Consider the following 25,430-nt stretch of genomic DNA (forward strand, 5'->3'; position numbering starts at 1 on the left):
ATTGGATAATATAGAATGTTGGATAACTAAAGTTTGGATAAGTGAGATTCTACTGTATTCACTGACTGCTGCCTCAGAGGCTGAGTTCTTTGTCAATTGCTCCTTTGCATGCATCAAAGAACTTACTCCTGAAAAACATATGGCTCCAGCTATCAAAACAAACCATAGCTCTGTGTGTATATATTTGTAAACTGTGGCTCAAAGAAGCTGAAAACAATACTTTGCCAGTAGTCTTCAAACCATAATTTGCACTGCTTTGCAATAAAATATATATTCAAAATCACTGCCAAGCCAGCAACATGTTCCTCCTGAAAAGGATGCAGCATTAATGAAGCCAGCAGCATAGACTGTCCTTCCGTTGATGGAAGATTTTTTCATCCAGCAGACACTTCTGTTAACAGAACAAAGATGAGGCAATTTCCCTTCCTTTATCACTCCTATTCTAAAGTTCCCTCTCTAGGAACTGAAGGTTACAATTGTGTCATCAAAATTCACTTTCCTTCTGCTGATGGAAAGGTTACTTCAGTAGCAGCAATACCAAAAGGATGCAGCCCCATGAATATAAAAGAGTGTAAATTAATGAAAGCTATCTTTCTAATAACCTGCTACAGACACTATTCAAACACTAGAAAGCTAGAATCAAATATCTACAGAAGCCAACAAATCAATTTTCTATTAGTTATGTGTAAGGTAACAGCTGTTTCAAATAAATATTATTCCAAAATACCTAGGGAAACTAATAGTTTTGCAAGGCTGCAATTCATAACACGTTGTGGCTATGCGTGAGAAATTATTTATTAATTGTCTTATTATTCTATGAAATGGGCCCAATGAAGTCAGTTCCCTCTGCTGTACATCTTATGCCTATTTAGCACACTCTGTCCTCATTGAGATTGCTTTCTCCCAATTTGTAAATTTCTGCAAACATCTGGACAATCCTAGGCATGGAAACACCTTTTTCTCACTAGCTCCATTGCTCAGACTTTGCCACCCAAATTTGATTTTAGCAACTGGAAAGAATGCATATATATAAATAAAAAAACCAACACATACAAAATGCCTTGTATATTATTAGAAAATTTTAATAAATGGCATGATGATTTTATCAAGGAGTAAGACAATACAAAGGATTTGATTATGTAAGTTTCTAAACAGTCTTGGAAAGAATTTCAAGGAAGCCAACAATACTGTCTCCAATACATGCTTATGTTGCTAAGAGTCTCTTATTAAAATCTATTTTTTAACAATATTTATTTCTATATCTTCAAGATAGAGTTCATGATCAACACAAACTTTTCAGCAGCATATTTGAAATACAATGAATGTAAAAACAAACCCAAAATTATTCATGCATTTAAGGTAAAAGTCAGAAGCAAGCAGCACTCCTGATATTGTTGGACTGCAATTCCCAACTTTCCTCATAATTATTATTTAGAGTTTTTGGGACCTGCAGTCCAACATTTGGCTGCATGGCTTCTATTATTTTTTCAAATGCATTAATCATTTTGGGTTTATTTTTGCTACTGATTCTGACACAGTGCATTTCAAAAAAACACAACACCCATTTTAGATGTACATGTTTCAAAAAATAATGCCACTCTTTTACAAACTTGTAGTTTTCCTGAAGTTTTTCACAGTAACTAATGAACATATACAGCACAGAAAAACTGGGATACATGTATCAATAAATCTTGAGTATCTATTGGTCAATATCTGGGCAAATTAAAATCACAATCTTGGGCAGAACAGTGAAAAGCTTTCCATTTTTCTGTCTTCAGAGCAGCCATCTTCTGAGCCCCAATCATTTTGTCCACTCAAAATACGCTGTGAGTTCGAATGTATCAAGTTGCAGACAGGACTAGAAAAGTACAAGGGCCTGGTGACTATTTTTTTTTCACATACTTTGGACCACTGATGACTACATCTGCCCTTTGCAACAAAACCGGAAATGCTATTTTGGATGGACACTGCTATAGAGAATCCCACACAAACTTTGGTCATCAAATATTTTCAACTTCAGAGAAGCTCCAGTCACATTGGCCCACTATCAGGAATTCTTGGAGATGAAGTCCAAAAAATACAGGGGGGGTGGGGGAGTGAAATTTGGGAACTAGTGCTCTATAGGTTTTTGGAACTGATTCCCCATTTCCATGCATCCGGAAAGCTATGAAAGTACAGCAACTACTGACTATTTCAGTAACATCGGGAGCCAACTGGTTTTGTTAGTAGAGCCAAGCTGGATACTGTACATTGTCATTTTCACAAACACCTCTCATATTCTATATAACAATCCCGAAGATGGTGTAGGCTGGAAGTGTTTGTCATCACTTGATATCACACATCTGTACCGTCAAATACTTGGCAACACTTACTTGACACAGATTAGAACAGCATCTTTATTTAGCACTGTGGAAATAATAACTATGTTGCTTTATAAAATGTTACAACATTAGGGAAAAATGACATGATTGCTGTTTGCATATCTCAAACGTTGATGTATTGTTAACAAAATTACAAAATAAATATGAGTGCTATTTAAAAAAAAACGGTAATGGGAACAACCACATACTACTGAGCATTTATGTACCTATTTGAAGGCCTAAACACTGAAGCAGAAAGTGACTTCGACATTTCTGTTATCCTCAACAAGGCACAGCAGCATCTTCTTTTCATTCATTCTCATATCTGCTGTATGGATGGTCAGAATCTGGAAGGAGACCTAAGGAAGGAAATGCAAGAAAATATTAAAACATTAAAAAGTACTCCTGTTGAACTTTGTTCAGTTTGGTAGCTTGAGGCCTATGAACGAATCGGGGCTTCATTATCTGAAATGTTAACAAACTGTGGTATCACAACAAAAGAGGCAACAGGACACGCTGCACCAAGCTGAAGTAGAGAGAGCTCAGATGAATCTCTTTACTGACAAAGCTCCCATTCAAAAGAGATATCAAATGCAAAGTATCAATTAAATCCGGGACCTTTCAAACCTTTCAAATTGCCCCAATGGCTCAATCCATTCACTACCACCCATCCACCCCCAGATACAAATAAGCATAATATCCACATTCCAGTCTGATAGCTCACCAGTTAAATGAGCAACTGAGATTACCACCTCATAACAATTTGAGGCATTACAGGACAAGCAGAACAATAGCAGGATCAATGCATTTTAAACAGAGAATCATAGCACAGCATAAGAAGTGACATTACGAGGGTAATGACAGTGCAAGAGAATACCTAATCATAATTCTAAGGACTAGCAGTGTTTGTAAGTAATAGAATATAGGACGGGAGGAAGGAAGAACATTCAACTAGTGGGCTATAAAGATAAGCTCTGTGAATAAACCAGACTTTGTTAATCAAATGCACAAGAGAATGGGACATTGTATGCTAGTGTTTAATCACTCAAAATGTATCCTACACACGGAAAAAGCTTCTTAGGATTTGTGTTCCTTGTTCCAGGAATCAGCAAAAACCAAAGTGACACATGCAAACAGTTAAATAACAATGGCAGAATCACTCTACAAACATTTCATATCAATTAATGTTGCCCAAATATGTCAAAAATTAAATATGGAGTTGACTGAAGCTTTATAAACACACTAGGGCTGAATGCAATCTCTTGAGGACAATAATCACTGTTATCATTGAAAACTTTGATCTTACAGCAACAGGCACCTTCAGATAACTACACATGCTGATTATATAAGCACTAGCTTTGCCCGGCTGCGCATTGCTGTGGCTTGTGGGAATCATTTGTTGGCCAGGTGAAATAGCAGTGAATAGCCTTGCAGCCTCAAAGCCTGGCCGTTTTCTGGAGTAGCTGGAGTAGCACTCTCAATCAAAGAGCCGCTTTGAAGCCTGGCTACTTCCTTAGTAGGGGAATCCTTGTTTGGCCAGCTTGAACTGCACTGAATAGTCTTGCAGCTTAAAAGACTGGCTGCTTTCTACATAGGGCATACTTTCTAGGCCTGGTTGTATGGGACAGAGTAGCCTCGTGGCTTCAGAGCTTGGGGGTTTTCTATCTAGGGGAAATCTTGGTTAGCCAGGTTGAATAGCACTGAATAGCCTTGCTGCTTGCAAGCCTAGCCGCTTTCTACCTTGCGGAATCCTTGGTTGACAAGTTTGAATAGCAATTAATAGTCTCAGTGTGGCAAGTATGAATGCTGCAATTAGCCACCTTGATTAGCATTTAATGGCCTTGAAGCTTCAAAGCCTGTTTGCTTCTTGCCTGGGAGAATCCTTTGTTGGGAAGTGTTAGCTGGCCCTGATTGTTTCCTTTGTGGAATTCCCAATTGGAGTCTCACTTATCCAACATTTGCTTATCCAATGTTCTGGATTATCCAACACAGTTGGCCTTTTAGTAGTCAATGTTTTTGTAGTCTATGTTTTCAATACATTGTGATGTTTTGGTGCTAAATTTGTAAATACAGTAATTACTACATAGCATTACTGCACATTGAACTACTTTTTCTGTCAAATTTGTTGTATAACATGATGTTTTGGTGATTAATTTGTAAGATCATAATGTGATTTGACATTTAATAGACTTTTCCTTAATCCCTTCTTATTATCCAACATATTCGCTTATCCAATGTTCTGCCAGGGTGTTTATGTTGTATAAGTGAGACTACTGTATATTTATAATCTTATATTATCTGCTTAGAACTGGATTATATGAGGCTCCTTCTACACAGCTGTATAAAATGCACACTAAAGTGGATTATATGGCAGTGAGGACTCAAGATAATCCAGTTCAAAGCAGATAATAAAAGATTATAAATAGGTAATATAGCTGTGTGGAAGGGCCTTGAGTCTACACTGCCATATAATCCAATTCAAATCAGATAATCTGTATTTTATAGGCAGTGTGGAAGAGACCTGACTGAAGAGGCCCTGGGCACCATTAAATGGCTGAGTGGGTTGCTAGGAGACAAAGTGCGAGGAGCTTACACTTCTAACTGGTAGTAATGGGAAAAAACAGTTATTCCTCTCCCTCTAATTAGGACTTTGTTTTTCTTGTTTTTTAATGTAAAACACAGACCAGATGACTATGTCTTTTGTGGCCAAATTTGGTGTTATTTGCTCATGTAGTTTTGTTGTTTAAGTTAAGGGGAAAATGGTCAGAACATTTTAATATATGTAGATGTCCTATCATGTGGGATAGGCTTCGATAAGCAAGGTAACACGCAAATCATTGTAATACTAGTCTACACACACTGTTGCAAAAAATTCACAAGCATGTTGCTACTCCCTGCTAGTTGGCATTTACACTGACACTTGACTTCCTCAGTAAACGACAGGGGGAAACGTATGCATATAATCACAAAGAATTCCTAATGCATGCCTATAAGCAAACCCCAAAATCAGACTCTATTTCTATGTTATACATAGTTCAGAACACTCTAGCTGGTAGAGCCAAAGAGACCAACCAGTTAAATCACACCCTTGTTCCATAAATCAAACTACATAAAGTTGATAATGTGAAGGCAAGCGGGGAGGACGGGACTTGATAATCTGAGCAAACAAATGAAACTTTATGCTGCAGAAATGGCGACACCCTTTCCCAAAAGACAAGAGATTACATCCAAGCTTATTTGGACTGTCTTGAGTTGATGTGGTGCCATAAACCTAAAATTATACAATCCAATCTCTTACTAGGAGAAGAGAACAAACTTTCTGTTGTGTACTTGAGGGAAGTGCTCATTTGTGAACACAAAATCTACTTCCAGTTTGACAAGTACTCTCCAAAAAAGACTAGAATTCTTCAGATAATAATCAAAACCTTTCACTGAAAGATGATGAAGGCCACAATTTGGAAACGTGGAAAGTGATACTAATTGCTGTACAATGTCTAAGCACTCTTACTGAATCAATGACTGCCATTGAACCTTGCTCCTCATTATTATAGCATTTAAAGAGCTCTTCCTGCTCCTCTGTAAGCAGCTTGCTTGGGGCTTAGTAGAACCCAAATGATCCCTTGCAGGATAGGTGATTTACAATCCAGGCTGTGCGGTCTAATGAGCATACAGCCTACACAGAATTCTTAATAGGATACTGCAGAAATCTGCCACTGTTTGTATTCCTCCTGCTCAGTGATAGCGAACAGGGAAATAGGTACTCCCTTTCAAGTAGAAAGTACACTGGAAGAAGAATGCCTGTCATCATATATGTATTTCTCAGAGCATGATACCAGAGGTTTGGCTGTGCATAATACAGAGAACAACTTTAACTACCATTGATTACAGTAGCAGATCCAGAAGAAAAGAAGAAAGCAGAGTTGGGATTAGTTGATTCTTTTATATGCTAATGGAAGCTTCAGGCATTTGAACAGGCATGGGGATAAAAAGAAGGCAGCTACCCAATATAGAAATGATCTGCACCTAGATAATGCTTGTACACATTTGAATGACCTGCTCAAGTCAGGGATCAATAACAACAAGTTACAGCTGCTGACCTGGAATATAACATTTTTCAAACAGAATCTTAAGCAAGGCAGGCTGGTATTCTGCACTGGCTTAATATTGGCTTATTTCCTAATGCATTTTAGATGCTGATGTTAACCTTCAAAACTCTATACAGCTTGAGACTGCAAGGTTAAATGACAGTAAGCTCCTGCATGAACCCTACTGAATGTGAGGGTTCTTCGTCAAGTGCTCCTGCTAACAGAAGTTAGATGAGTGACATTTGGACAAAGGTCATCTTCTGGTTGTGACCCATCTGTAGTAAGCATTGCACAGAGAGAACTGTTTGGCACTAGGTTGAAAGTATTTTCTGTGCTGGGAAAAATCTTTTTGTTTTTCCAAACTTTAAATTATTTGTTTAATATACTTAAATTTTGATGATGCACTTTTGTAATTTTAAATTAAATTTCTAAATAACTGGATGGGATAATAGTAGCATTATATTACAGACATAATGACAGCATAATAATAATAACGAACTTCCAGTTATCATGATTCCCAGTAGTTTGAAATTTTGAGAGCTGTTTGTGGGAATAAAGCTGAGCTTCTGATTGAAAAGCACATATTTTGATGAGTCTTTGTTGCTTAATATGTGAAAAGTATGGGGCATGCATACAACCAAAAAGAGAAACTACCCAATAAATTTCATTCATTGTTTCCCTATCCTTGCTGAATTTGTATAAGGGCATCTCTGAACACTACTAACTCCATATCCTTTTAATACATCAACCAAAAGGCAGAAAAATCTCTGCACAAACTTTTGAAAGCATAATTTGTCATCAAGAAAAAAAATTTTACAATGTGTTCAGGGAAAAGGGGATGTGTGTAATGATAGTAAGGGTCACCTAAGCTGCATATGGTAGACTATCAACTTACAGCTATCAAGTAAGTTGGTTGCAGGCAATGATTACAAAACACAGACCATACAACTCCTAACACATTGCTGAGAAACACAGTATGCTCTGTCCCCGCCATTTTGTAATGGTGGCTGAACTGGAGAATTTGATGTTACAAAAACACAGCAGAAGTAACACTTTTCAGCACAAAAGAGAAACAAATATGATTACCTATTGAAATCTATTGTTACCAATATTAAGGAATTGTACTGTAGTTTCATTTCAAAAGAGGATGAAGAGACAAACCCAGAATTAGTTAGCTCTGTCTGTCTGCCACTGTGACCCACCAGCCCTGATGGGCACAATCCCCCACTGAAACTGTAATCTCCCTCTTCTCCTCCCACAACATGAAAGGGTTTCCCAAGTCTAAACAAAGGAGCAGGATAAAATGCTGACACATTTTTTCTCATTATGCATAAAATCATAGGCAACGTACAACAATTGCATCTATTCTCATTGGAAGTTACTATAGTAGAACATGAACTAAAAGGATTTCAAACTAATTTAGCCCAAAACATATAATTTGAGCAATCAAATTGTATTCATCCAAGAACATGAGAAAAAAGTGGCAGATCCCGCAACAAAGAAACCATTCAAACCAAGTATTCCTACTTATTAAAGCTCTATTGCTTCCAATGCTCCCGAAGGACTGTGGCTAGAATGAGTGGCACCTGCAATGCATTATAAATGTATAATTACCATTTAAATGGGACAAGAAAAGCTGAAGGGTGAAGTGGGAAGAAGGCATTCCTTAAATCCAAACAAGGCTGACATTTCAGATGTGATTATTTTAATTTCACAATGGGTTAACAATTCATTTGCCATTCTGTCATTCATCCGTGCCTATTTAAGAGAGAAACTGCTCTGGAAACCACTCTGGAAAATACTGAAAACAGGAAGATCTAATGCCGTCACATTTTTCTGCTGTATTTTTCAACAGATCAGTATTGCATGTGATTTACAATAATGTATTAACTAGACAGATATTAAACAGCGAGGCACTGTTCAAGATAGAGCAGAAGGAATACTGACTTTGGTCTTCTATTTAATTACTTGGGAAAATTAGTAGCACTTAATCTATTTCATATTAACTTTGACAAAAGATTTCAATTAAATGCTTATTGTTCAAAGTTTGAAAAAGAGTCACTTCCATTTATAATCCAAGTGGGGTATATTCTGTGATCATACTGCTGAAGCACAGAAGTAATAGAAATACAATTTAGCTAGCTGCCAAGATCAACCTGCATTAAAAGAAAATTAAAAAATGCCATCCTTATGTTAGCCAACAGTGCACTCTAAGATGTACTCAGAAGCCAGACAGGAGGGTGAAATAGGATTGCAATGGACATTTGCTGGATGAAGCAGAATGAGCAAATACACACACTTTTGAACACTGGGATTGTTAAACATTTTAACAATATACACAGGGCAGAGTCATTTTAATACCAATTTGAAATCATGGGCACAGGACGTCTGTCTTCAAGCAAACAGAATGTAAACACGGCTCTGTCTGTAACCATTTTGCCTTTGAATAGTATTTTTCTCTTTTAAGATAAAAAGAAGCCCAGGGCAGAAAAGCAGCTGGACATGCAGATTTAAAACCCTTAAACATTGGCGGTATTGTCCCCTCAGTGTTTTGTCCACAACGTAATTCGCATACTTAGGCAAACTGTTGGCTTTCAGATCAAAATAAAATATTTCCATGGCATTCAAGCTTGCCGACTACTTCACAATGTCATTGGACTTCTGGAGATTTCTCTAGACTTTTAATGAAGATTTTAAATGAATGGGGTGGAGTGGGGGAAACATGACAAAGACATTCTACATTTAAATGAGACAATTTTCATATATTTTACTATGTACATAAAAATAGAGCTCATTCTTTTAGCCTGTTATGGCACAAAGCTCGAGGTTCCCCCCCCCCCCCCATAAATTGATACAAAAGATTTCCTAGAACTAAGGAGCTGGTATAAAGTGCAGCCAGTGGTCTGACTATGGTTCTGAATTGGAATGCTTTATTGCTATTTATCTTGGCAGGGTGAGTAGGCTAATATGCGGAGAGATTTCTCTTAAATGTTACCACATGCATTTATTGCAATCCTTGTCTCCAGGACATATAAGCTATTAAGGGCTCAAAAATAACAATTCTGTCCTACTTTCCATTTTCTTACTCTCAGCCCTAGCAACTGACATATTCAACATTCAATAAGATTTAAGCATTACACTCAATCTTGTAGTGCTGAAAGGTTTACAAACATGCTAAGGGATAAACCTAGTCACTGGATATAAAGAGAGGGTAGGTGTAATGCTTAACATATAAGTCTCAAATGTGCAGAAAAATCCTACTGTAGTGTCCATATATGCACATATTTATGTGCATATGTATCTATATATGGAGATATCTGCATGGAACAACAACTTCAGCAGTGTGTTAAAGCTGCTTCAACCTCACAGTGTAACACATTATATTGTAAAATGACAATAGCATAGAAAATTATAATTAACAAGTACTAGAAACATACTTTTTCTTTCCTTATTTTCTTACAGCTATTATTAAAATTGGTTTCTTGGGATAAATGTCAAAAAGTAAAGTGTGAGATGCAAAATATTAAATTACACATACCATATTTCTTGCGTATTTCATCATGCTTCACTTTCCTTTCATGTTTCCTGCAAATATTATGAACATATAAATAAAATGTATGCACACAGTTAAATAAAATACAATAAATCAGTACAGAGAATGTCTGGATGCCTGTTTCAGTGTAAAATACCCATTTGTCATTTCTATGCCTCAAAATAACAAAAATGCCATTTCTTCCATTTCCTTGCCTAGTTTTTTCCCATTTCCATTTCCCTGACCCTCATTCAAAAACAACAAGTTTAAAAATTCATAGGTTACATTATTAAGTGCTCGATAAAATTGTTTAAAACTACCAAAATAATTCAATGACCTTTTTGTCATGAAAGGCATTTCTTGAAACATTGACTAATTAAATGCAGAAAAACACTTACACTAAACTTACTCAAAACAGGAAAATACAATAAATACGATCGTTAAACAATGAAATATTCCTCTTTTTAAAGTAAACCTTAATAGAAGCAAATTTCCCAGAATACTGCTTTCAAAATTGTTTAACTAAACCCTATATTCTAAACTATAGTTTTACTGTTTAGAAATATCAGCCAAGCAACCTTTTCAAAATCTTTGGAGTATTTGTGTAAGATGGCACTATATTTTGCGGCTTTTCTACTCTAGCTACTAGAAGTGTGCACTACCTCCCTACAGCAGCATCTCAAAGAAAAAAATATCTTAAAAACAATTTGCTTGATTTCCCCAGTCATTTGACCAATTGCACTGACTTTCCCTGAACAATTTAGGTTTCATTGACTTTCCAGAGTGGCAATCCTGAACAAATTCTTAATATCCACAGATATTGGCAGTGGGCTACATTACTATAGTACGAGCTGCAAATTATATCTCATAAAGCAGTGGTGCCACAGGGGGCATGCAGAGAAGGGCTTCCATTGAAGGAAGGGACATGGGTTAGGCAATTGCAGAGGTTTGGGGTTGCAGTTTGGGCACTCAGTCACTAAAAGATTTGCTATCACTTTCACATAGCACTGCAATTCTCATATATGCATTGTTATACAGACACAGTCCCCCATCAATCCATGGGAGAGGAGAAAGTTCCAGTAAATGAGCTATGTATATTGAATGAATGAATTTTTATTTTAGCATACATAATAGGTTATAAGATGAAAGTCATTTTTCAAGGCAAGAACAAATAACTTCTAGGTTCTGGCGTTACATAGGAGATTGAACAGGCTTCTATAGGTAGGTAGATACTATATTAGCTCAGACAGCAGAAGATTTGAGAGGTTTTTTTCTAGCCTCAGGTTACTCACACACACAAAAAAAATTCCCAGACTGATTGTCTGAGTAGCTGAAGTTGAAAGGACTACTGAGAGATCTACTGCTATTCAATAGCCCCAAGTCAACAATAAATTTAGCATGACATCAAGGACATGAACTAAATGGCAAGAGATCCATGTTTTTTACTCAAAACATGGTATTAGAATCATAGAATCATAGAATCATAGAATAGTAGAGTTGGAAGAGACCACATGGGCCATCTAGTCCAACCCCCTGTTAAGAAGCAGGAAATCGCATTCAAAGCACCCCCGACAGATGGCCATCCAGCCTCTGCTTAAAAGCCTCCAAGGAAGGAGCCTCCACCACGGCCCCGGGGAGAGAGTTCCACTGTCGAACAGCTCTCACAGTGAGGAAGTTCTTCCTGATGTTCAGGTGGAATCTCCTTTCCTGTAGTTTGAAGCCATTGTTCCGTGTCCTAGTCTGCAGGGCAGCAGAAAACAAGCTTGCTCCCTCTTCCCTATGACTTCCCTTCACATATTTGTACATGGCTATCATGTCTCCTCTCAGCCTTCTCTTCTGCAGGCTAAACATGCCCAGCTCTTTAAGCCGCTCCTCATAGGGCTTGTTCTCCAGACCCTTAATCATTTTAGTCGCCCTCCTCTGGACGCTTTCCAGCTTGTCAACATCTCCCTTCAACTGTGGTGCCCAAAATTGGACACAGTATTCCAGGTGTGGTCTGACCAAGGCAGAATAGAGGGGGAGCATAACTTCCCTGGATCTAGACGCTATTCCCCTATTGATGCAGGCCAGAATCCCATTGGCTTTTTTAGCAGCCGCATCACATTGTTGGCTCATGTTTAACTTGTTGTCCACGAGGACTCCAAGGTCTTTTTCGCACACACTGCTGTCAAGCCAGGCGTCCACCATTCTATATCTTTGATTTCCATTTTTTCTGCCGAAGTGAAGTATCTTGCATTTGTCCCTGTTGAACTTCATTTTGTTAGTTTTGGCCCATCTCTCTAGTCTGTCAAGATCGTTTTGAATTCTGCTCCTGTCTTCTGGAGTGTTAGCTATCCCTCCCAGTTTTGTGTCGTCTGCAAACTTGATGATCGTGCCTTCTAACCCTTCGTCTAAGTCGTTAATAAAGATGTTGAACAGAACCGGGCCCAGGACGGAGCCCTGCGGCACTCCACTTGTCACTTCTTTCCATGATGAAGACGACACATTGGTGAGCACCCTTTGGGTTCGTTCGTATTAGCATTTGTATTGTTCTCACTAGGTTCACTAAATGTACAGTAGAGTCTCACTTATCCAACATTCGCTTATCCAACGTTCTGGATTATCCAACGCATTTTTATAGTCAATGTTTTCAAAACATTGTGATATTTTGGTGCTAAATTCGTAAATACAGTAATTACTACATAGCATTACTGCATATTGAACTACTTTTTCTGTCAAAGTTGTTGTATAACATGATGTTTTGGTGCTAAATTTGTAAAATCATAACCTAATTTGATGTTTAATAGGCTTTTCCTCAATCTCTCCTTATTATCCAACATATTCGCTTATCCAACGTTCTGCCGGCCTGTTTATGTTGGATAAGTGAGACTCTACTGTATTTATTAATTAAAATATTTACATTTGTCTTACACAATGGGATCTCAAAGCAGTGTACAATGAAATTAACTTATCCAACACAAAACATTACACAAATAATTAAAATACACAACGACCACATTAAACAATCTAGCAATTTAAAACAAGACAGTTTAAAACCAGTTAGGACAATTTAAAGCTATGCATATATGTCAATTTGTGTGAAATCAATTAGACTCCCATGTGCTCAGTAAAGAGCCATATTTTCACTTGGCTATGAAATGGAACTACTGTTGATATCAACCGGGCATCTAAAGGCATGGTTTTCCACACCAGAGATTACAGAGGAGTGAAGGCCATAGTGAATTCCCCCCAGAGGTGGGAGACAGACTATTTGTGGGAGTTGGTTATCCTTAACCAATCTTTAGATTGCATCCTTTCACTTCAATTCCAGAAACATTTCTTGAAGTAAACATAGCAAACAACAGCAGCTTTCAAATACAGAGTTCTAACCCAGCCACTATATTATCAAGCATAAAGATCCCACAAAACAACAGTGGGATCTAAAGTGTATACTGTTTATTGTTTGTTTTATTTTAGGATTGGGGGAATGGGAGAACAAGCCATCTCCATCACTCCTTTAGATCTCTGGTAGACACATATACCCATGTACCTAGGGACCCCAGGTTGAGAACCACTGCTTTAGATGCTTTCTGATGGCCTTTTTCTAATCAGAAAAGAGCAAGGAGGAGGTCTTCACTAACTGACCACTGTAAAGATTTTAAAAACCTATCTCACCTTGTCCAGCCCCTTGAAAATTTAGGGCAAGGGATGATTTGCATCTTTCTGGATCCTATTACATCCTGCTTCATTCCCACAGCAATAGTATTATGCTTTTTATCTGAGACATTAATATCATTTTGTAGTGTATCTGAGAAACTGGCTTATATCCACAAAATTCATTTTGAAATAAAAACCAATTAGTCTTAAAGATACTGCTACATTCCTTGTTCTGTGTCCATCTCTTCCTCCTTTTTATGGTGCAAGAGACATTTCTCTGAAAGCTAGCTAAAACAGAGACTGAAAAACTGTATGGCTCACATTTACAGTAATCCTGCAGGAAATAGCACTTCTCTAAGCAAAATACCTAATATAGGCAAAAAATACACTAAGACAACTAAAGCTTCTAAACATACCGTTGAAGGGACTGCATTCTTTTTTCTTCCCGATCTCTGATAAATCTTTCCTCTTCTTCAGATATTTCCCTAAGAAAGAGCAAATAGCACTTTTATGGTGTATAAAACTGTGCCAGAAATTATCTTTTGAAAGGACTTTACACATTTTACCAGCTTAGATTCACTAAAAAATATTTTATCAGAACATGTGATCTGTATACACTCAAATTCGTAACACTTCCCCATTAACTTTCTCTAAGCTAAACGGAAGAGCACTTTATTTATAAGGAGTTTCAGTTCTTATACCCAACATTTGTTTGAATCCTGTGTTATTCTAAAGTCTTCATTAGTCCTTCCACTACACATATATTATAGAACAGTGTGTTAGTAGAAAGTCTGTATGTTATCCCTCCTTCATAAACATTCCATCTTCACTCCTTCTTCTTCTTGACACATGACAACAGCAAGCTATTCTTGTACCACACATAAAGAAACATTGACCTGTTGGCTATACTACCTCCACAAAAGCATATAACCATGGTATCAAAATAAAGTAGCCTTCCACAAGCTATTGCTCATCCAACCATTAATATCACAGGAAATAACGAAAGTTGGAATCCAAAACATTTAGAAGACACCACTTTTCAGAAGACCTTTGCTATAATGTGGGGTTCCTAAAACTAGGTTGTTTTTATTACTCACTAATAAATTACTCACTAATTATTATTATTTTATTACTCACTAATAAATTGCCTTCAATTCATGGCAACTATAAGAATGAAGTCTCTCCAAAACAGCCTGCTCAGATCTTGCAAATTCAGAAGCATATTTTTTTTTAAAAAATTTGAATCGATTTTCATGTAAGCCAATCTTCATCTTTGTATTGTCTTCAGCTTTTCCCGGCATAATTTTCTTTCCAGTTACCGCCAGACTATACAATACTGTATTTCTTCAATTTTAAGACATACTTTTTTTCTATATACATATCTAAAAAAGGGGAGTGTCTTAGAACCGCAGGTATATCTTATGTATTTTTTTTGTTGGTTGTGGTACTGAAATTAAGGTGTGCCTTACAATTAATAGCATCTCACAGTTAAAGAAATACAACAATCATTTTGTATATTTTGTCTTTCCTTGACCAGTGGAAGGCAATGTGATTTCTTGCTATCTTCCTTTGAAAAGTCTCTGCAATAATCTACTATGTACAAAGGTAAGCAGGAACATCTACTTTTTATTTTATTTATTTATTTATTTATATTCCGCCTCCATCTCCCCCGAAGGGGACTCGGGGCGGCTCACAGAAAATCAAACAAAAACAATAATAGTATACAGTACATCAATAGACCAAAACATGCACCAGTTAAAAATCTAAACATTAACCTATGATATAAAATCACGCTTAATAAAACATAGAATTAAAACCTGCGAGGTTACAGTAGTAGATAAGCTAAAGTGAATCTTATAAGTTATAAATTCAAGATAACAGATAAAGTGCAACAAACTTTTCAAATTTCCATGCAAGTTATTACCCCTATAAGTACAAATCCCAGTCAAAGTATTCAAAGGTGCCACACAATCCTCAAGCTGCAGTCATCATAAGTCAAAGATATTGTCAAAAGATAAGTCAAAATATTCCAAATGTGGTTTTGAATAGACTGAATCTATATATACAAGTCAAAAGAACTCACTCCACTTGGTCTCTATTTATGACCATGGGCTGGATTTCTGGTCTGTTCTTTCTGTAGTCTACTATGAGCTCCTTGGTCTTATTGATGTTAAGAAACAGATTATTATCCCTGCACCACAAGAGCAGCCAATCCACCTTATTCCAATAGGCAGACTCATCCCCTTCTGAAATAAGCCCCACCACTGTTGTATCATCTACGAATTTGGTAATAATATTGCTATGATGGATGGAGGAAGCAATAATATGTATACAAGTATAAAGTAGAGGACTCAACACAGAGCCCTGTGATGTCCTAGTGTTGAGAGTGAAAGCTGAAGAGGTATGGTTATCTACTCTGACCCTCTGGAAATGTCCAAACAAGAAGTCCATAATTCAGGAACAGACTGAATGTGACAATCCAAGATCCCTTAAGTTTAGACACCAGCCTATGTGGGAGAATTGTGTTAAACGGGGAACTAAAGTCTGCAAAAAGCATCCTCACATAGTTCCCCATTGTTCCAGGTGGGTCAGAGCAGTGTGGAGCATGATGGCTATGGTGTCCTCTGTTAATCTGTTAGCTCTATATGTAAATGGATGTTTGTCCAATGTATATGGAAGGCAAGAAATTATACGCCTGCAGACCAGTTTTTTAAGGCACTTCTTATACTATTTATAATATTGAAAATTATCAGTAGATTTTTTTTTTTTAGTAACAGAACAGTGATGGAGGCCTTCAAACATGATGGAATAATAGACTGAGATAAAGGCCAATTGAAAATCACAAAATCACAAGAACAACTTTTGTTTATTCCTCTTCCTATTTCAGGGAAAGAACAATGACATCTAGAGGACAAGATATGAAATGCATGTTAAAGAACAAGACTAAACATGTAAAAATACTGTATTACTCTAGACTGGATTGGAATCACCTACTGAAATTTTCTAAAGCATAAAACAATTGTTGAAAACAGTACACTAACAGCAACTGTCTGATCTTGGAAGGTAAGCAGAGTCTGCTCTGGTTAGGACTTGAATAGGAGAAAGTCAATGAATACCAGGTGCTGTAAGCAATTTCTAAGTAGTCCTTGCCTAAAAATATCCCATGAAATTTACGGGGCTACCACATAAGTTAACAGGCAACTTGAAGGCAAGTATGTATATACGTGTACACACACACACACATATAAGCTAGATTTTCCCGCAATAAGTTGCTTTTGTCTATCATTTTCAGAGTTGAACATCACAAATGGAGAATCATGTAAATGTTAAACATACAAAATAAATTACCTGATCAGCACTTTTGACTAGAAATGCTATGACTCTGCCTCCCTATACTTCTGTGGTTTGTAAATTTTCAGCACTTTAAGCCAGTATGGCTCAAGCAAAATCAAATCAGATAGGAAGAATATTCCTTAACAATATAAAAAAGCAATGGATTCAAGTAGGCAGAAGAATATACCGTGTTTCCCTGAAAATAAGACAGTGTCTTATATTATTTTTTGCTCCCAAAGATGCACTAGGTCTTATTTTTAGGGGATGTCTTATTTTTCCATGAAGAAAAATTCACATTTATTGTTGAACAAAAAAAATGAAAATTTATTATATACTGTACAGTAGTTGTCATCACAAACCAGCATAACCAGACAAACTGTGAATCCTATCCGGAATTTCTTGTTACTATCAATATTTCCATGTACAACACTTTATGGTACATACATTTACCTATCCTGAATGCTTTGGTGTTCTGTTTGGCGGGCATGCTTCCAAACAAAAACTTTGCTAGGTCTTACTTTCAGGGGAGGCCTTATATTTAGCAATTCAGCTAAACCTCTACTAGGTCTTATTTTCTGGGGATGTCTTATTTTAGGGGAAACAGGGTATTTAGCTTTCCCCATGGTGTCCACACTTGCCCACAAATCACTGAGAATTAGAGAATTAGTCTTTTGGCTGAGAAATAAGATGGTAGGCCTTCCAGATGCATTACAGATTTCAGATGCCACTCTGTTGGTTACCCACAACTAGAGCAGATGCATTCAATAAATAGTAGAACAGTGAGTCAACACAGTTTACCCACTGAATCAGTAGAATTTACACATGTGTTGAATTTAGTCACATCTATCCTAAAGAACCACCATGGGAGTGCCATCTTAAGATGAATCTACATTGTCCTACATCCCAGGATCTGATCCCAGACTATCTGCTTTGAATTGGATTACATGTGTCTACACTGCCAGATAATCTGAGATAAACAGATAATCTGGGATCAGATCCTGGGATACAGGCCAAGGTAGATCCAGACTTAGAAATGACTTCATATGTACAACCTAAGAACATCTTCTTAACCAAATACTTTTTAAGTAGAACCATTAAAGCTGCAAAGCTGAACTTTACAAAATTCATCTTACTGCAATAAGTAATAATTTTACTTCAACAAGATTACATTTGATATATGCAAAGTCTGCAACAAGTCATCTCTCCTCAAGAGTATCAATGGCATTTACTTAAAAAGAAGGAAAATACCACTTCCTAGGCAGACAATTCCTATAAGAATTTGCATGATAGCTGGCATATTATGGAATTGGCTCAGTGGTCCAAATACAATGTTCTCCTCAGCGACACCTGGCTATATACTAATCATATTGTTTGGGTTAGCATTATTTGTTGTTGTTCAACCTGTATCTTATGGAACATTTTAATATATTTATGCCATGTCAATATTTAATTAAATTCTCTGTTCAGTTATAGAAAGAAATGGATGGTTGTGGAAATAGGTGAGTAGATATTACTATTTAACTGGACTGCTACACTGCTGAAAAGTTCAATTAAACACACTGACATTTACACATATTTGGTTCAACCACACTGAAGACTTTAAAATTAAATATCAGAATCTAACTTAATATTTTATCTAAGTCATAGCCCAACAGAGCATGAAGACATGCAAATAATAAGATAACTGAATGTGCAAAAGGCTCCAAGGAAATATATTTAGATTACCTTCTCCTAAGAAATTCTTCTTTATTATTTTAAAACATTAAAGTACAGTTTTTGAAAATGCAAGAATTCTAGTGCTTGGATTTGGATTTGGTACAAAAAATCATAACAAAAGATGCAGCTACTGCACAGGAACGGATTCATGTAGCAAAAGATTTAATACATAGTTGAATGCACAGCTCCTGCACATAGCAGGAATATGAAAGCGAGAGAGCTGAGTGAATTCCTGCACATAATGACATCTAGTACATGGCTAACTGTTAATAACTGTAAAAAATGGTAACTAACTTTTAAAAGCTATAGTTGTCATGCAACACAACACCACCTATCCATTGGCTTTGCATTAACACTGTCTTCTGTTTTGTTATTAATGAAAAGCTGGCCTCACTAAAATGTTCAAACAATCAGACTTTCAGGTAATACCTACAACTACGATAGAAGCCAGTGCTTTATTATCACACTCCATGGATCTTGGAAAGGGGCTCCTAACTCATCTTCCTGATATACAAAATAGGGTAGCTGAATATTCATCACAGGCAGTAAAAACACTAAAGTGCATTTATAAAATATAAATGGATATTTATTACTTAAGAGACAGTTTCTGGATGGCTCATGTAACCAAGAGCTAATCAAAATTCTTATGCACTTATTGAGCCTAGTCTGCATTCTCATTTAAAATGCCTTGTCCTCGGACGCAGGCAGACATTCTGATATAATCTTTTTACCCAGAAAGAACTGTTTTCTCAAGCAAGCAGAAATTTCAATGGTTGTTTTAATAACATCACCAGCCTTCAACAGATGGTCTAGCTGTGATATTCTTCTCTTCTGCTGAGCAATTATCACTGCATAAGCAGTGATAATTTAATCAGCATACAGTACGAAAAAAGTACACACGGCTGAAACTAAGTCCGGGAACAACATTGAAAGTGTATAAGTACTGTACAGATACTGGGTTCAAATTGTAAAATTTTGCCCAGAAAATCTGAATCCATATATTGCCTAAATCCAGAGGTGGCATTTATGTTCTTGGACCGCAACTCCCATCAGCTTAGTCAATGGTAAAGGAGTGTGAGGTTAATTACATCCAAACAATATATAAAGGTCCTACTCTGCTCACTATTTATCTAAATCAGGCATGGGTAAACTTTGGCCCTCCAGGTGTTTTGGACTTCACTTCCCAGAAATCCCAAACAGTTAACCAGCTGTAAGGAATTGTGGGAGTTGAAGTCCAAAACACCTGGAGAGAAGATGTTTGCCCATGCCTGATCTAAATTATTTAAAAGAAACACACATAATTTTGTTTTTTAATATATTTTTCCCTGAAAGAGCATAAGCATATAGGGTTGGAAAGATATGATCATACTGACAGTGAGTTTAATCTATCTATTCTGACTAAATCTGGGCCAAGCCTCTGTGATTCTCACTCACAGCTTAATTTTACATACATCCAAAATTATTATTTAGGATGGCCCACTACTCAATGGTACAGCACATAATTTGGAGGTACAAAAATCCTGACCAAACCCTGACATCAGCCGGAGGTGAGTCACTGCTATTGAGATCTGATAGAGGTGACTAAAATGAACAAATACTCCAGGTTGGTATAAAGCTATGCTCCTTGCAAAGTTGCTTTACTTGCAAACTAAGGTACAATAATACCTTGAGGTATATTTTCATAGCACATGCTTAGACTGACAATGTCCCTGTTCAAAAACCTCCCAAAAAACACCCAAATATGGTTATGGAAGCTTTCAAGTTAATTTGAGACTGTGGCACAAGTCACATGCATTAATTCTCTCTCCTGCACTTTTTCCCAAAGGAAAGTTCTAGCAAGAGCTGTTATTTGCATAAGTTTACCTTTTAAAAATGGGACAAATACCAACTGCAAGGGGAACTTTCAATGGGAAAACAGAAAATGGGGAAAGGTTTAACTCTCCTCTGGAACCACAGTTCTGAGCCAGACAAGTTCTCTTACATCTTTTGTAAACAAATGTGGACAATCAAAGAACATTTTTAAACATCCAATTAAAATTGCATATAGTTTGACCCCAAATTTTTAAGGACAACTTTGTTACAGAAGATATAAATGAATGAAATGTGACTACGAAATATTGTTTACCTGCTAGGACGACATTTGTAACATCTGCGACAGCAATAACAGCAGCAGCACAGCATAACAATCAGAAGAAGGCCTGCTACCACACCTATGGTAATGACGATGGCCTCAAAGTTAACTGTGCAAATAAAAAGAATTTTAGTACATGCAGTGCTATAAAACATTGACAAAGTAACAAAATACAACAACAGATACGTACAACCGAAAGGGAAAAAGTTTGGGTCCATTAGCGGTCCTCATTGCATCAGACATTGAAGACATTTAAGTAGGTTTGATGGAACTTATTTTACTGCAGACAGATGTGTTCATCCAGTTAAGAGAGTCCATCTAACTCAGTGGTTCCCAACCTTTTTTTTGATGAGGGCCCATTTGACCAGGGAACACTCTCCAACATTAGTATCAAAAGGGTTACAAACCAGTTTTTGGTCAACTTTCGATTCGGTTTGATTATTTGGGGTGCTGATTCAGAAAATTGCATTGGATAGACCACATCAACTCTAGTGTCTGAAACAGAACATACGGCATCTAGTAGTCGCCCACAGAAAACCATATTTAATAATCTAGAGCTGATATGGTCTACCCAATGCAATTGTCAGCTCTGCGGAAAGGAGCGGAAATAAAATTAATAAAATAAAATAAATAAAGAGGAAGGAGGTTCGCGGACCGGATTTTCATTCTCACGGCCCATTGCTGGGCCACAGCCAACAGGTTGTGAACAAGTTGATCTAACTGGATCTAGTAAATATGCATTTGTCAGTGCCTCTTATTTAATATTTATCAGAATGGCACTTAGCATGCTTTCTTGTATCTTTTACCTCAGAAAATTCAAAAATAATCTCATGAGTGTTTTAACTGAAGCATTTTAAACAGTATGCCTCTTTGACAAAGAGTTACACCAGACAATTAGTAAGATATTGTAAAGGGCAAATTCAGTCTGAAACAGCAGACTGAAATCTCCATATGGCAGCATTTCTAGATACTGTGTTTCAATTACAATTATAAACTTTCTGTATTCAGAAAATATGTCAAGTATCTGCCAAATAGTTTAGGATCACTATACTAAATGTAGTTTTGCTTGATATATTGCTGTGTACCAAGAGTCTATTGCTGTTGCTGTTATTATCTTATTAATATGCCACCTTTCTCCTGATAATGGGACTCAAGGTGACCAACAATGTATTTAAAACAGTACAATTTTTAAAAAGTCAGAATAAAAGTTCTGTATAAAGATTAAAAACAAATAATTCAGGAATTAAAAAGTATTAAAATGCTATGCACACTACTATGTACAAAATACTATTTTTACAATCAGTACCTACCAAAGCATATTCCCCAATAAGACTTTCTGAGTTCACACAATGAGGGCGGTGGAATGAGTTTGCTTACAGGGTAGTCGATACAAGTTGCGTTTTCACTGCACCAAAGACACTAAACAGAACAAGTGAGAAGTAAACACAGGCATTCTAAGCCATCAACCCTGTTCTTTTTGAGACATTATTGTCAAGTCTTCACCTAACCTTAAATCCAGATGCCAAACATTGTTTTGCTATTCATTTGTGTGCCCTGAGCACAGTAAAAATCTGAAGTACACATTAATTTCCCCAATTTTAGCAAACAATTATAGTTGGTATTTAGCACTACATTCAGAGTTCTCAACACAGTCAGAATTCCAGACTATGCTGGTCAAGGCTGGAAAAAATGCTAGCATTGAGTACGTTACATGAAAATATTCTCCACACAGTAGGAGAGAGTATGTCATGTTATTATCTTAAGAATTGCTTATTTGTAATGCCTACTAAAGTTACTGTTTTGCCTAGTAAAGTTGCTGGCCGTTTTATACTGGAGTTTTTAAACAACATGACAATCTCAACTCTCTGAGACTTCCTATTCTTCACCTTGATTGTTTTCGATTAACTGCAATTAGCATAAGGTACATTTTTACCAGTTAATCTTTCAGCAATCTGTATCACTGTATGGTATATACAGAGGTTTATAAATGTCTCTTTTCACATTATACTTTGTGCTTATGAATTGTTATGATTATGTCCAGAATTTTCTTTTGAAGAAAAGAATGCTGAGTTTGCAAAAGTTTGTCTGTGCCATCCATTACCCTGTCACTGTGTCCCAAAGTTCTGTCAAGCATTTGATTGATATTAGTATAAAAGTTTATGCTGATTTAATTAACTTTAGCATAGTAAATAATTTTACATCTACATAACTTGACAGGTATAACCATCTTTTGAATGATTATGTAAATGTGCTCATGTGACATGACAGAAAAAGAGACAGTTTATCCTGAAACTATTGCAGAATCTTGTTCCTTCCCCTTTTAGACAACTCTTTTACAAATAAAGTACCACCCTACCTTTTCAACATTCTTTTCTAATTATTTTCTGACTGTACCAGGCTCCCGCCTCACTTTTGTTCCTCTCTCCTAGATTTGGTCAGATGTTTAACCCTTGCTGAATTTAAAGCTATGAAGGAGGATGCTAAAAACAATAAAAATCTTTACTCAAATGATTACTATTCAAAAGCAGATATGGGTTCAGAGGCTGGCCTGACACAATAAGACTATTCTTTTAGGGAAAATGCAGCTATTCAGAAGAAAGGGATACTATTTTTCTGGCCATCAATTAAAAAAAATATCTGGTCCTACCAAACTAAACCAGTATTGAGGGGCCGGGCTTAGCACAGCAGGCTAAACCGCTGTACTGCAGAAAAATCCTGCTGATCAAAAAGTTGGCAGTTCAAGCCCGAGTGGGGTGAGCACCTACTGTTAGCCCCAGCTCACCTGCCCACCGAGTAGGTCGAAAGCAGATATGCGAGTAGATAAATAGGTACCAATTTTAGCGGGGAGGTAATAAATGCACAATTAAGGACATCTATTGGAAGGAACGCTCCTCGGCATGGAAGAAGGAGTGACAGAACTCCCCTCCCCGGTGGCTAGTCAAGCACAGCCTCCAAGATGCCGAAATAAGATGGGAAAAACTGCCTTTACCTGTTGTTTAACCTTGTTAATTGTGTAATCAGCATTTACTGTATGTGTGTTCTGTGAGCTGCTCTGAGTCCCCTTTGGGGTGAGAAGGGCAGAGTATAAATACTGCAAATAAATAAATAAATATTTACTTGCCAACAATTATTGTTGTTGTTGTCATTTTGTCTCTTCAAGTAATTTCCCACTGAAAGCAACCCTAAAAGCAAAACTATCTCAGGGATTTCTCGGTAAGATTTGTTTTGTGGGGTTTATCCCTGCCTATCTCTGAGACTAAATGTGGGCCTTGCCCAAGGTCACCCAATGGGCTTCTATAACCAAGTGACGAATTCGAATCTCGGTCTCAAAAGTCCTAGCCTGGGAATGTGCAACCTTCGGCCTTCTAGGATGTTTTGGACTTCAACTCCCACAATTCCTAACAGCCTGTTAGGAATTGTGGGGAGTTGAAATCCAAAACACCTGGAGGGGCGAAATTTGCCAATGCCTGTCCTAGCCCAACACTAAAACCATGACACTATGCTGGCTTCTGTCAATACACAAATCAAATTGGGGAGAACAATTAACCCACTTAGCTCAAAACAAAGCATTATTCCAGTACAATAACAATACTAGAAAGCTTTCTCTAACAAAGGACTAAAATGTAACTCACTTTAGTGTTTTTCACGCATTCTTCGCAAGTCTTTTTGATGAAAGCATTACATGCTGGGGAAAAAACAAGGTCTTGTATGAAAAACAAAAGTATTACAACAGCATTTTTATTTTATTTTTCAAAACCAGTTTGTAGCAAAACTGCAAAGACAAACAAGCAGAAGTTATTTACATCTAATAGTATTGGATCTAAGCAATGCTGAGACACTTTAGAACAGGCACGGGCAAACTTGGGCCCTCCAGGTGTTTGGGACTTCAACTCCCACCATTCCTAACAGCCTCAGGCCCTTTCCTAAGCGGCTGAGGAGGAAAAGGAAGGGGGCTGAGGCTGTTAGGAATGATGGGAGTTGAAGTCCAAAACACCTGGAACGAGGACACGAATTTCCACACCTTCTTGGGCCTGGCTTGAGGGAGAGGCCTGGCTCCTTCCCTCAAGCACACACAGTTAGGGCCGCTTACACAAAACGGGAGCCGGCGACGGTGAGGCGTTGGTCTCCATCCCCATCGTTGGACAGCTCCAGAGGAAGAAGGAGAAAGGCAGGAACAGGGTCCATAGCCGCCACCATCGCAGCCACTCCTCCATCTTTTCTTCACTCGTCAATCACTCTCAATTCCCCTAGAACTCAAAGCGCCATTAGATTCCTCCGTTGCGCACGCGCACTTCCCCCCTCACAGTCAGGTGCAATTTCAGGGCCTTCGTTTCCTCCTTGGCGCATGCGCATTCCCTCCACACTCCGAAGGATCCGCACCGTTGTCAGGGGCGATTTTAGCGTCCTCATTAGCGCATGCGCACTCGGGTCCCCACTGCGAAGGACCTACACGGCTCCCTCTCTCCCATCTGCCCACCCCCCTTTGGTCCGTCGACGTTCCTCTTCCCTCGGAAACAAGAGCCTTTTTCCATTCTGCCCGCCCTGAGGCACATCATGGTACAAGCCGCTCTAAACACATTTGTGGAAGCATACGAAAAGCGTGGCTTCTCACTGAGCATCGAGGAAACCAAAATGCC

At 37.5% G+C, this 25,430-nt stretch overlaps 1 protein-coding gene across 1 annotated transcript; it reads right to left on the minus strand.

The window, feature by feature from the left end:
- Window positions 1-1,061: 1,061 nt before the first annotated feature.
- On the minus strand, window positions 1,062-25,185 carry pttg1ip2 (PTTG1IP family member 2). Its single transcript, XM_003221967.4, has 7 exons — window positions 24,884-25,185; window positions 24,426-24,478; window positions 22,104-22,212; window positions 20,788-20,902; window positions 14,030-14,098; window positions 9,984-10,030; window positions 1,062-2,719 (listed from the first exon to the last, which is right to left on the minus strand). Exons 1-7 carry the CDS (start codon window positions 25,005-25,007, stop codon window positions 2,670-2,672), a joined length of 567 nt encoding a protein of 188 aa, XP_003222015.1. The 5' UTR covers window positions 25,008-25,185; the 3' UTR covers window positions 1,062-2,669.
- Window positions 25,186-25,430: the final 245 nt, after the last annotated feature.

The sequence above is a fragment of the Anolis carolinensis genome, chromosome 6 (genome assembly GCF_035594765.1).
Source record: "Anolis carolinensis isolate JA03-04 chromosome 6, rAnoCar3.1.pri, whole genome shotgun sequence".
Taxonomy (NCBI): Eukaryota; Metazoa; Chordata; class Lepidosauria; order Squamata; family Dactyloidae; genus Anolis; species Anolis carolinensis.

Excerpts from the sequence above, each read along its gene's own strand:
- pttg1ip2 (XM_003221967.4), bottom strand. The coding sequence starts at position 25,007 with ATGGAGGAGTGGCTGCGATGGTGGCGGCTATGGACCCTGTTCCTGCCT. Across the intron at positions 22,213-24,425 it reads AATGCGTGAAAAACACTAAA|TGTCTTTGGTGCAGTGAAAA; the intron begins GTGAGTTACATT and ends TGTTCTGTTTAG. Across the intron at positions 2,720-9,983 it reads TGAAATACGCAAGAAATATG|GTCTCCTTCCAGATTCTGAC; the intron begins GTATGTGTAATT and ends TTCCTTCCTTAG.